The following is a 12,500-nucleotide window of genomic DNA, read 5'->3' as shown; positions in this document are numbered from 1 at the left end:
AACCGGGGATGAACCTGCGGTAGTAGCCTACCAACCCGAGGAACTGCCGCACTTCCTTTACACTGGAGGGACTTGGCCATTCCTTAATTGCGGTGATCTTATCAGGGTCGGGAGCCACTCCGTCAGCGCTCACCACATGTCCCAGGTACTGCACCTTTGGTTTCAGGAGGTGACACTTGGAGGGTTTCACCTTTAGGCCGTAGCTTGCCAGAGCTTCGAACACTTCCGCCAGGTGTTTCAGGTGGTCCTCATAAGTCTTAGAATATACGATGACATCGTCCAGGTACAACAGGACCGTCTCGAAGTTTCTGTGGCCCAGACAGCACTCCATTAATCGTTGGAAGGTTCCTGGTGCGTTGCAGAGTCCGAACGGCATACAGGTAAACTCGCTAAGTCCCATCGGGGTGGTGAATGCGGTCTTCTCCCGGTCCGCCTCTGCTACAGGAACCTGCCAGTACCCACTAGTGAGATCCAAGGTAGAGAAGAAGTTAGCAGATCTTAAAGCAGCCAAAGACTCCTCTATCCTTGGTAAGGGGTACGCATCCTTGTGTGTGATACGGTTGATTTTCCGGTAATCTACACACATCCTCATGGTGTTGTCTTTCTTTTTGACTAAGACTAGTGGAGCTGCCCAGGGGCTACAGCTATCCCTGATCACCCCAGCCTCCTTCATGTCTCTAAGCATCCCCTTGGCGTGTTGGTAGTGTGCAGGGGGTACGGGTCGATACCTCTCTTTTATGGGAGGATGGTCTCCCGTGGGGATGTGGTGTTCTACCCCCTTGACTCGCCCGAAGTCTAACGGGTGTTTACTAAACACTCTCTCGTACTCTTGAACCACCCGATAGACTCCCTGTTTCTGGTGTGAGGGAGTGGAGTCAGTACCCAAATGTAGTTGCTGACACCAGTCCTCCATTGTTTTCTTAGAGCCGTTACCTTCCTCCGGGTGAGATGGAGGCAAGGGTTCCACAGATTGTATAGCATTTTGGTTAATGGTATATAATTTGGCTAGCGTGGCATACCGGGGCAGGTACAATTCCCTCTTCCCGATATTGATTATGCGAACGGGCACCCTCCCATGGCGTACATTAACCACCCCCCGTGCTGTCAAGATGGTGGGCCTACTGTCTGAGTAAACTGGTTCTACCATTGCCTGGTAATCTCTACCTCTCAGACCAATAGCTGCCCGGCACCAAATCATCATTTCACTTTTTGGGGGCATGGCAATAGGGAAAGGGTCACACATTCTCACGCTACCAATCTCACCGCCGGAGAGTTCCACCTGTTGCCGTCGCATCAGTGCCCGGATCTCTTTTTGGAGCACTCGCTGCTCGCCGGAGCTGGCGTTCTTGGCAACCTGCTGTAAAAGGAAAATCACCTCTGCAAGACAATTTTCAATTACATTAGTTCCTAGAGTTATCTTTGGGTGACTCTCGTGTTTGTCAATGTCTACAATGATCAGTCCCTGTGCTGCCAGTTCAACTCTACCGATTTTAATGGTCACCTCTTTAAATCCAATCTGTGGCACGGGCTGACCATTGCTGGCGATGATACTCAAGTCGTCGTCAGGGTAGCGGGTGATATCCGAGTCATTCCAGTACTGCTTGAAGAGCACGTACGGGATGGTGGTGACCTGTGACCCAGTGTCCAGTAGGGCACTCATAGGAATGCCATCCAGTACCACGGGTAAGACTGGACGTCCTCCCACATATTTGTCGCGCCAGTTCGATGGGCCTGGCCCTCTACCCCAGGTTGTGCCAGTTTAAAGGACAGTACCTTGCCATATGTCCGGGTTGATTGCAGCGGCGGCAGATGGGTCGTCCGTCCTCGTTGTATCGGTCGCTGGGTCTTCCTCTGGCCGGTGGGGTCCTCCTTGGTCGACGCCACGGGATGTCCTCCGGTCCGGATGCCAGCTGGATCTTCCCTGGAGTGGAAACCTGTAAAGACTGCACAGTTCGGGTTAGTGCAGCAACGCTTTTAGCTAGCTCTTGGACCTGATGGTGCAGGTCCGGAGCCGGGTCATTGTTCAAAGCCTGCGCATCAGCCCCCACAGGCCCTGCCGACAAGGGCGCCGCCTCCTGGTGGTAAGCAGTAGTAGGGCGTCTGGGGGTCACAACGCCACTTGGTGCCGGTTCTCGAAGCACCCGGATGGCTCTGTCCTTGAACTGTGCAAATCCCAGATGAGGGTCCTGTAAGGCCATTGCCCGCAACTGGGTTCGGTGGGCATTGCAATATAAACCCTCTATAAATTGTTCAGTCAACAGCCTGTCCTCGTCTCCCACGCAGTCAGGGTCGGTCTGCTTAATGGCTCTCAGGGCCTCTTGTAGGTTCAGGGCATAGTCCCTTATACTCTCATGTGCCCGCTGTTTGCACCCGTAGAATCTAAGCTTGATCTCGGCTGAGGTGCAGGTATCAAAGGTGTCCCTCAGCCGGGTTAGTATCCCTGCGACAGTCCTCCCCCCAGGTGGCCAGGACTTTACCTCCCTTCGGGCTGCCCCAGTTAATTGGGCCACCAGGATGCTCACTTTTTGCTCTTCTGTGAGGGGGTACACCTGGAAGAGGCTATCCAGCTTTTCTCTAAAGTCATGCAGGGTATGTGACTCCCCTGAGTACTGGGGTAGCCAGGCCGCTCCCGGGATATAGGGCATGGTGAAAGGCATGACTGCAGCAGCGGTGGCGCTGGCGGGGGTTGAGGCAGTGAAGCTCTCCTCCGTATCCGACATCCTCCTCCCCCCTAGTGGACCGTGGCCTACCTTGCGATGATCCTCTTCCGTAGGCCGCGGCTCCGCAGTAGATCGTCAGGGTTGAGGACCTTCCATCGCGCTCCTGTGACGTCGGCGTCTGCTGGGCTCCTTCCAGGACCTTACGCGACGTCCGGACGTGAGGCGGGGCTTCAGTTCTCGCGCGCTTTCGGAGTCCACGCCCCTCTTCTTCCCGCGCGACGTCTTCAAGATGGCGTCCAACGGCGGGAAAACTCCACGGAAGGCGGGAAGAAGGCTGGAAATGGCGCCGGATGGCGGGAATCTTCACCGATGGCGGGAAGAAGGCTGAAGATGGCGGGAATCTTCACCACAGGTAAGTTTGAACAGTCTTTTTCAGGCACGCAGTACCCGGTGGTTGCGGGCACGAGATCCTGCCAACTACGCCAAAAGTTGACGCGCCCCTGGGCCTGTGTCGCGCTGCGTTGCGCACGCGGGAGCTTACCCGGAGCCGGATCTGTTGAGGGTTGTAGTCTCGTGGCGGTGACCCGGTCCGTGCCCAGGGAGTCAAACTGAGCGGCGATGTATCAGCGGTAGATGTTGGACGACTACGCCACCCATTGAGTACAGCTAAGGAGCTGCTGCTGCAGGGCAGACCGCTGAGGCCGGTGGTAGGATTGTGCAGCGTGGTAGTATAACCCCCAACGGGAGGGGTATGGCCTCAGGGCAGCCGACGTGGATGATGGGGGTAGCAGGAACCACTCGGAGACGGTACGGTGTAGTTCAGGGTCTTTACTGGTGACAAAGATAGACCCTCCCGGAGTACTGGCTAGCGATTGGGGCCTGGTCAGTCCTTGAGCAGATGGGATCTCCCCTGGCCAGGCGGAGTTGTAGGCCTCCCAAACTAACTGTACTCTTCTGGCTACCTTGCTAGAGGCGGGTATAAGTAGCCCACGTCCCTGAGTGTACCGTGTGGTGCTCACCCGTATGGCCGGTGACTCGGGGCCTTCGAGTTTCTTGGCCAGAGGACCTGGAATCCCCTGCCTGACGGATTCTGCTGCTGGGTAGGAGTTAGTCCCCACAGCCTCGGACTCCGGGTCCGGTAAGAAATCTTCTCAGTCAGGGCGAGCTCTGCAGCTGCCAGCCCCTGACTCCTTGTAACACTGCTCCCACAGAGCTCCTGATGTTCTGTTCCTATATTTGCTTCTTTTCTCTGTCTCTACTACTTCTCTACTCACTAACCCTGCCTCAGCCCTTGGCTTATCTAGGGGAAGTTCTTCCCCTCCCAGGACTGGGCAGGAGGTGTGGCATGCATAGGATTCCTGACCAAGAGACCTCCCACCTGCTCTCAGACGTAATATCTCTATCACTGTGGCAACCAGACCCCTGGGGTGTCACATTTACCACTGAGCAAAATTGGGGGTGTGGAAAGTAAAATCCAAGATAGATGGATTTTTGATTAATGGAAAAGGTATGAGCATTCTTTTGGACACCCACAATAATCGTTTATTCAAAAAATTTTTTTTCATATAGAAGGTCACATACACCCTCCTTACGTTTGTGTTATCACATAATTTTACATTATGTTAACATACTTGTTACTTTAATTTTTTTGTTTTTCCAATATATTTTATTGAACGTTTAACATACAATAGGGAAGATCGGGGAGGGAAAGTGGGGTAAATGGTGAGATAATGTTTATTCTCAGTTAGCGGGAGGGGGGGGGGGATTACAATGAGGGGCAATTAAGGAGAACCTTGTCACTCAATTTTTTGAAAGGGAAAAGTCGGGAGGATTGTATTTAACTATAACAGTTTTAGTCAGCTATTGATTGCCAATAGAATGGGAAAACATACGTGAGAACCAAGCAGGCACATTTACATTAATATACAAATTTCATTAAATATGAATTCATAAAATCATACATATTCTAGAAAGAAAGAAGTGACCAAAGCACCATCTATAAAGTATTTTTTACTACAAATACATAGAATCAGAACCAAGTGACTTCACCTTCTTGCAGGTACTGTTTCAGCAATACTCTCCTTTCTTCAGCCATTTTCCTAGTCATTGCCAGAAAATATTTTGGGGGAAATGTCGGTATCCTGTTTCTAAATATACCACGCATCTGAAATTTAAAGCCAACCACGTCTGTTAAATTTTCAACATAAGTGAATACCATGAAAATTCACACACGTTTGCAAGGAACTGTCACATTGGACATTTGTCTGACCAAATTACTTACAAAGGACTTTCTAAATTTGCTATTGTGATTGTAACTACAGCAATTTCTCTTACAAAATATTAGGGGTACTTAGAAAGGTTCCCCCCCCCCACCCACACTGCACTTCCTGTGACATTTTGTTTAAGAGAAGTCTCAAACAGGATGTTACAGGAAGCTGGGGCTGCACTCACTTCCCTTCAGTGTCTATCACCCCACTCCTGCAACAGGACATCAGCAGGGGGCAACCTGCTGTTACTAAACTTTTTTGCATTGCCACCCACCCCTAAAGAGCTCCTGGATACTGGATGATACTGTGGGAAATGAGAGTGCAGCGCAGGCTCTCTGCTTCTAACTTAAAGAAGCCCTGAGAGGGAAGAGATCGAAGTAGTGAGTGACACCAGCGCTTCCCCACAGCTTGAAGCACCGCCCTAAAATGAGTAATCACCAGGGGGGGGGGGGGGGGCAGCACTGGTGTCACTCACTGCTTCCATCGCCACTCTGATGACTATTCTTTTTTAGGTGCCGGACCAATTCTTTAAGGATACTGTTTGAAAATTACATTGTTGTACAACAATTCAGTGATAGGTCACATCTTAAGCGGTTAAAAGTGACCTGTTCATTCTTCACCAGCTCCCATACTTGAAAGTACAGAGGAAATGACAACTAAGCATTTTCTTGCAGAGGATTTGCTTAGGAAAACTTTGTGGGCACGTTTTGTCCCCCACCGACCCCTTAAATTTTATTAAAGCCTTTTTATTGTACATTGACTACTTTGGAGTGGTTTCCATCAAACGCAGCATCAAATAAGTGTCATATATTCCCTCTCCACTGGGTGTTTTGTTTTTTTGTTTTTAATTTCTCAGTGGCTCTGTGCACATTTAAGGCCAATTTCCCAAAATAAGTATTAGGTGTAGAAAATCTACAACATCAATTAGTTAAGTTACTTGCAGTTAAGTGCATTTATTTTCATATGAAGATTTTGTCTCTTGTCGTCATGTTTTAATAAAGCCGCTAGGTTCTGGATACTGCCTGGTATTGGACTTTGACAAAGCTTTAGGGATACAGTTATGTGTTGATTACACAGCAGAAACGCATATGCATTTTTTTTTTTACCTGCATATAATGCAATTCTACGGAAAAAGTCTACATCCAAAACCTAAATTTACCTTGTGATAACACCAAGTTGTAGATTTCAAAACTTACCGCGGGTCAGTTTATGCAGGGGAGGTGAAAACTCGAAGTGGGCATTGGGATTTATAGAAAACCCATTTACTTTGCTGAAACTGTAAAACAGGGCTGTTATCAGGGCATTACTGCCCGTTATGGCTGTATGGGGCCCGGTGAACAGAAGTAAAGAAGGGCCCGGACCAAGTGCAGGCCCAGCATCTTGTGCTGGAGCGCCGCCACTGGCGTAAGTATGAAAACTATTTTTTTTTTTTTTTTTTTAATAGGATTCATTAAATGGTCTTGGGGAAGGGGGGGGGGGGGGGGGCAACAGATGAATTATGAGTGTGGGTGTGGGGGACGGGGAGGTAGAGCAAATGAAGAATTGGGGAGGAGGGGACATGCAAATATAATGCATTGGGGGAGCGGGAGGTACAGAGTGGGGGGGCATTGAGTATGACAGCGTGTGACTGGTAATGAACTGGGGGAAAGTACAGGTTTAATTTATACATTAGGTGGGGAAAGTGGCGGATTACAATTTATATTTGGAATGGTGGGTTGCATAATAACTAATTATATATTAATGGTGGGTGCACGTCTGTATTCAGCTGCGTAATGTATAAGTTGGGGAATGTGCTTTGGAAGTGGTGCTCTAGCGAACATGAAGGACTTCAACTAGAGAAGTCACTGTTGAGTCAGTATGTTAGCTGTACACTGACACTATGTACAGAGCTCCTGTTTATAAAGTCACTGATCACTGTTACCTATATACTATATACAGAGCTCCTGTGTATAATGTCACTGGTGATCACCGTTACCTGTATACTTGCACTATACATTGTATACTATGTACAGAGCTCCTGTGTATAATGGAACGTATGGCAATATTCGCATTGTGTTTTTTTATTGATGATTAGTAAAGTAGTATTCAGTCACTATGTGGTGGTAATATGTGATGTGGCGGTATTTGTCCCTGTATGTGGTATTATTCAGCCTGGTTATGGTGTGACGGTATTTGTTTCTTGTATGTGATATTATTGGTCATTTTAAAAAATGTAAGCGACTCATTCCCTTAAAGAAAAACAAATAAAAATATACTTTAAAAAAAAAAAAAAAAAAAAAAAGTGTATTGGGTATTTTAAGAAATGTTTAATAGGTTAAAGTACTGTAGAGTAAGGCCCGGCTAGAAGAGTCTACCTTGTCGTGGTGGCGACTTAAAAAGTGTTTTGGCCAAAACAAAATCTGATGGCTATGCATGTGATGTTTGATTGGAACGGTTAGCGGGACCTTGGCCTATCAGTATTTGCAAATACTAGCAAATTTCACAAAAAGACGCCTAGATTGTATCATAAGGCCACGGCCCCACTATCAGTATTTGGTCAGTATTCGGTCAGTATTTTTTCTCAGGAGTGGGAGCCAAAACCCGGAGTGGGTGATGAATGCAGAATTGGTGACTTGTTTCTATTCTACCTTTTCTCTGATTGTTCCTCACCTGGCTTTGGCTCCCACTCACGAGAAAAAATACTGACCGAATACTGATAGTGGGGCCGTGGCCTAAATGCATGATTTGTGAGGACATGGTGCAGAAGTGAAGTTTTTCCAAGAGTGGGCGGTGGGATTGTGGAAGATTCGAAGCACGGAAGCAGAGTCTCAAGGGGGCCTGAAAATTTTGCTAGTATGGGGTCCTGAAATTCCTGGTGGCAGCCCTGCTGTAATACTATGCTGTTTTTGCACAACAGAAATATGCAGCATCAAAAACTCACTGTGGGAAGTCAACTCAAGGTCTCCATCACACGTCTGTATAAAACCTGGACCAGGAGAGTCATCCATGTGTCTTTTTTTTTTTTTTACCATCAGTATTTTTCCCGGAATGGATATAGAAAGAAGTAAATTACATATCTTCTCCTAAACTTTGTAATGTTAAACACTGACAGCACAGACTGTACACTGTTACCATCCATATGCTTTATGAGTTGTTTTTTTTTCTACAGACTCAGACTTGTAATGGACTTTGTCAGCTGTGCAGTCGGGAAGAAACAAAACATGTGCATAGCACCATAGGCTATGATGGGTACATGTTGTGTGAACGAAAACCAGATGCTACACGTACTGGAAACACGGACGTGTGATGGAGGCCTAAGGCAGCGTTTCCTAAACCTGAGGGCTCCCAACAATTTCAGGGCAGGTATGCATATAATTTAGAGGCTACAACCAGACACTTAAACGCTAAACTGCCCTACATGGAATAGTGTGGCGCCCCTGAGGGTTCGACCACCACAGGGATGCTGCACTTCTCTAATGGAGTGTGGTGTTCCTCTTCTGATCTAAGGCCCGTGTGATATTGGGACCTAACCTTTTGCATCCAACACCACACTTCTCCACCAGAGGGAGCCGTTATGCACCAGGTGCTGCTCCCCTGGTTACAGGGAGACTGGGGAACCAAGAGTTAGGGGAACCAGTTAGTGGGTGAGGGTGGAGGACCTACAAGTTAGTTACACTTTAAATTTCATATTTAATAAAAAGCCATCTTTGATCTTGGTCCTTGTTAGTTCCTGTGGTCGTACTGTGCTGTCAGATACTGTGTGTTATGGGACCTCCCTCCCGGAGCGCAGATCCTGTGTGGGCCTGCACCGGTAAGGGACACAACCCTCGTACCCTGGCCTTGGGTCGAGGGGCAGGTTGTAGACCAGGAATGTCAACCCGGCCAAGGACCAGGACCAAGAAGGCCCGGAGCTTAAGAGTGTGGCTCCACAGCAAATGGATCCCAGGCAGGATGCAGACGGAGCGGTGTACGCCACCTGTCCTCGCCATGCTGATATATTCAAAGGGACTCCGGCTGCAAGAGGGGTACCAGCCCCCGACACCCGACCTTGCTACTCTATGTCCTGGTTGGGAAAGCCCGGTAGGCCCAGAGGATCCCACCGGGTATCGGACGGAGCAGAGCTGCCACCCGTACCCTTGTTCTGAGAGGAGCTCAGAGGGAGTCCCGGCCTATTTGCACACACACGGACATGAAAGGATTCGGTCTGTAGTTCAGGAACACTCTGGTGTAGGGTCCCGATTGAATGCTGGACTTACTCGGAAGTTGTCGGACCCCCGTCCCTGGTGACCGCAGGACTCCACGAGGAGCAGGGAGTCGCCTTCCTTCTGCTATCTCTAAAGTGAGTAAAGCCTTGGAAGTTCACCCCTATGGCCTCCGGACTGTTTATTCTGCGCCACACCGCACGACGCGGCGCCCGTCTCCCTCTACTACTACCCCCATCCTCCTGTCCCTCTGCCCTGAGGCCTTGCTCTGCCTGTGGGGAGTAGTAAGAACTCTGGCCGCCGTAAAACCAGGCCTCAGCGGACTGTAGCGGTGCTGGTGACCCTTCACCAGGCACCACAGGTGGCGTAGTCGTTAATCAGCCACTCAACCCGGATGAGCCCACACCATCTCTTTTTAATGTGACGGCCCTGAGCACGGGTCGGGTCCGGGCCACAGCTACACCCCATCTCTTCATCATAGGACCCGACACAGAGTCCCCCATCACCCAGGGTAAACACAGGCTTTTTCGAGAATGAGGACATCACAATAGCAACACCACATACTCCTCTCCCGAACTGGCACCGTTCCAGCAATTCAGTTCTCTCTCTCACCGGTCACAACGTTCGGTCACATGACCGCTGCAGCTAATCAGTTGCCTCTAATTGACACGAGTGATTGCCAACATTACTGGAATGGTGCCAGTCCGAGATGAGTATGAGAGTTTGTTTTTCCATCTGAGGCAGTTTAGCTTTTAAAAATAAGGGGCTGTCTACTACTGGACAACCTCTTTACTGTTTAAAAAAAAAAATAAAAAAAAATCCCACTATCAAAAAAATTCAACTAAGGGTCCGTGCCCACGATGTGTTTTTCAAGCATTTTTGCTGCGGAATTTTCGCAGCGTAAAAAGCTTGGTAATCCGTCCCCCATGGTCCCAATGTCAATCCACACATTCAATACCCATGCTGCGGAGTTTTCCGCAGTGTTTTTGATGTGCGGAAAATTCTGCAGCATGTCCATTTGTGCGTTTACGCATCCGGAATTGCCTTCTCAATGCATTAAAAAACGCAAGGCAATTCCGCATTTGCAAAATGCTTCAAAAACGTGCGAAAACCACGTGTCAAATTCCACACGCGATTTTTCCGGGCAAGGACATGCAGAAATGAAGCGGAAATTTTCTGCTTCATTTCTGCATCGTGGGCACATAGCCTAACACCACATTAGCTTTATATAGGAAGGCTGGTTTGGGGTACGTACCTTTTTTTTTTTACACAATGACAAAAATAACGCTCTGACCAGAGTCAAAATAAAATATGAAATTAGTGAATTTGGGTTTCATTTTAGTGGCTTTGGATCAATTGGTAGAACATTACTAACAATAGTAACCAGCTTGTCTGGGGATTTTCCCTGGGGTACTTTATCAGTCTCTCCCCCACCACACTTGTGTATACTGCCCTACATTCCAAAATGTGTCTCAAAATGCTTGTAAGATAAACAAAAACCTGTATTATCAGTTCATCATAGTGTACAGAAACCTGTGCAAGTGACAGATCATATCAAGCTGCAAGAAGCAGCTCTTAAAAACAAGACTTCAACTGCACATGAAGCAGACTTTTTACTTAAAGGACCCTTTCACTTACTAAAAATTTCAGTTAAAACATCTTGGAAAAATCCCCGAGCTCCCCCGATTTTGTTGTTTTTTCCCCATTTTACACTGCGTCACTCCTTTGCAGAGAAAATCACATTTATTGCTTTTGTAGCGCAGTATGTGAAATCTCTGCTTGCAGTTCAACTGGGCGTTTTATAAGGGCCTCCCTCTGGGGATGTGCTCTTTCATCCCACCTTCCAAGATGCTGTCAATCACAGCTCAGTGGTGTCAGAGTCTGCCAGATCAGCTGCCGAGCTGTTATTGGCAGACACCCCCAAAAGAAAATTGAAACTTCTGCTTGCAGATTAACTGGGCCCTTTGGCCACGTTCACATGTTCAGTATTTGTAAGCCAAAAGGAGTTTAAAAAAAATAATAAATCAGAGGAAAAGTGTAAGGCTATGTGCCCACGATGCAGAAATGCTCCGGATTTTTTCTGAGCGTTTCTGCATCTCCCCTGGCAGGAAAAAACGCATGCGGATTGTACATGCGTTTTCCTGCCAGGGACAAGGGTAAGTGAAGCATTCTTCACATGCGGGTTGTCAAGTGCTTTCCGAGCGATTTTAGCATCACTTGGAAAGTGCTTGACAAGTTGTGCACACTATATAAATCCATGCAACCGGCATGGATTTTATATAGTGTGACCGAAATAATGGTAAAAAATAAATATACTTACCTTCTGATGGCCCCCGGTGTCCTTAGCGATTCGTCCTGGATTGCCGGCAGCTCGCGATGGTCTAAAAAGGACCTGTGGTGACGTCATTTTTTTTTTTTTTTTTTTACACTACACACACAGGTTCTATGGTACCCGGGTCCGGAGGAGAGTCTCCTCTTCTCCAAACCCGGGTACCATCCGCACATTGAACCGCATGATATCCGCATGTACAGATTCAGTGATGTGGATTCCATGCGTTCCAATGCAAGTCAATGGCGGCGAAAACGCCACGATTCCGAAAAATAATTGGTAGTGCTGCGGATTTTTCCGCAATGATAATCTGCAGCGGAAATTTCCGCAGCATGTGCACAGCACATGCGGATCATTGGGTACCATAGCAGGCCTTCTACCAAGCGTTTCTGCAGCAGAATTGCTGCTGCGGACATGCTTAAGAGACACACACAGCTTAATAGAAACACATCACCACTTCTTCACTTTTCATCCACTCCTGATTTTGGCTTACAAATGCAGATTTAAAATACTGAACATGTGAACGTGGCCTTACTCAAACTGTGCTCTAAAACCAATGCAATGGAGTGAAGCAGCACAAACCAGTAAACAAAAAGCATCAAGACAAAGAAAGATCCTAGTTACTTACCGGTAACGGGATTTTACAGAGCCCATGACAGCACCACCTGAGAGAGGGTATCCGCCCACCAAGGACAGGAACCTACTGAATAAAAAGGCGGTACCTCTCCTCCGCATCAGTTTTGTTTCAGAGCATGAGAGGGCCTCCGAAGACAGGTTAATACATAACCACCACCTCAATATTTGTACTAAACACCTTAAAAAGTGCACACCACAGTGATAAAGGGGAGGGAATTAATAGGGTGCTGTCATGGGCTCTGTAAAATCCCGTTACCGGTAAGTAACTAGGATCTTTTCCCCTTCTCCCATGACAGCACCACCTGAGAGATTTATAGAGATCAAATACCAGAGGGAGGGATCACCGTTTGCAACACCTTCCTACCAAAGGACAGATCAGTAGAAGAGGAAAGGTCAAGACGGTAATGTTTGTAAAATGTAGCGGGGG

At 47.9% G+C, this 12,500-nt stretch overlaps 1 protein-coding gene across 1 annotated transcript in view; it reads right to left on the bottom strand.

The window, feature by feature from the left end:
* SNX31 (sorting nexin 31) overlaps window positions 1–12,500 on the bottom strand; it is a 54,956-nt gene that overhangs the window by 32,487 nt on the left and 9,969 nt on the right. The window contains exon 3 of the mRNA XM_073676775.1: window positions 4,710–4,824. Within this exon, the coding sequence (XP_073532876.1) occupies window positions 4,710–4,824 (115 nt within the window). The remainder of the gene's footprint in view (window positions 1–4,709; window positions 4,825–12,500) is intronic.

The sequence above is a fragment of the Phyllobates terribilis genome, unplaced genomic scaffold (genome assembly GCF_046119375.1).
Source record: "Phyllobates terribilis strain yellow unplaced genomic scaffold, ASM4611937v1 Scaffold_4__5_contigs__length_816908805, whole genome shotgun sequence".
Taxonomy (NCBI): Eukaryota; Metazoa; Chordata; class Amphibia; order Anura; family Dendrobatidae; genus Phyllobates; species Phyllobates terribilis.
Note: the sequence above shows the minus strand (reverse complement) of the source record. Positions and strands in the feature narration are given on the sequence as shown.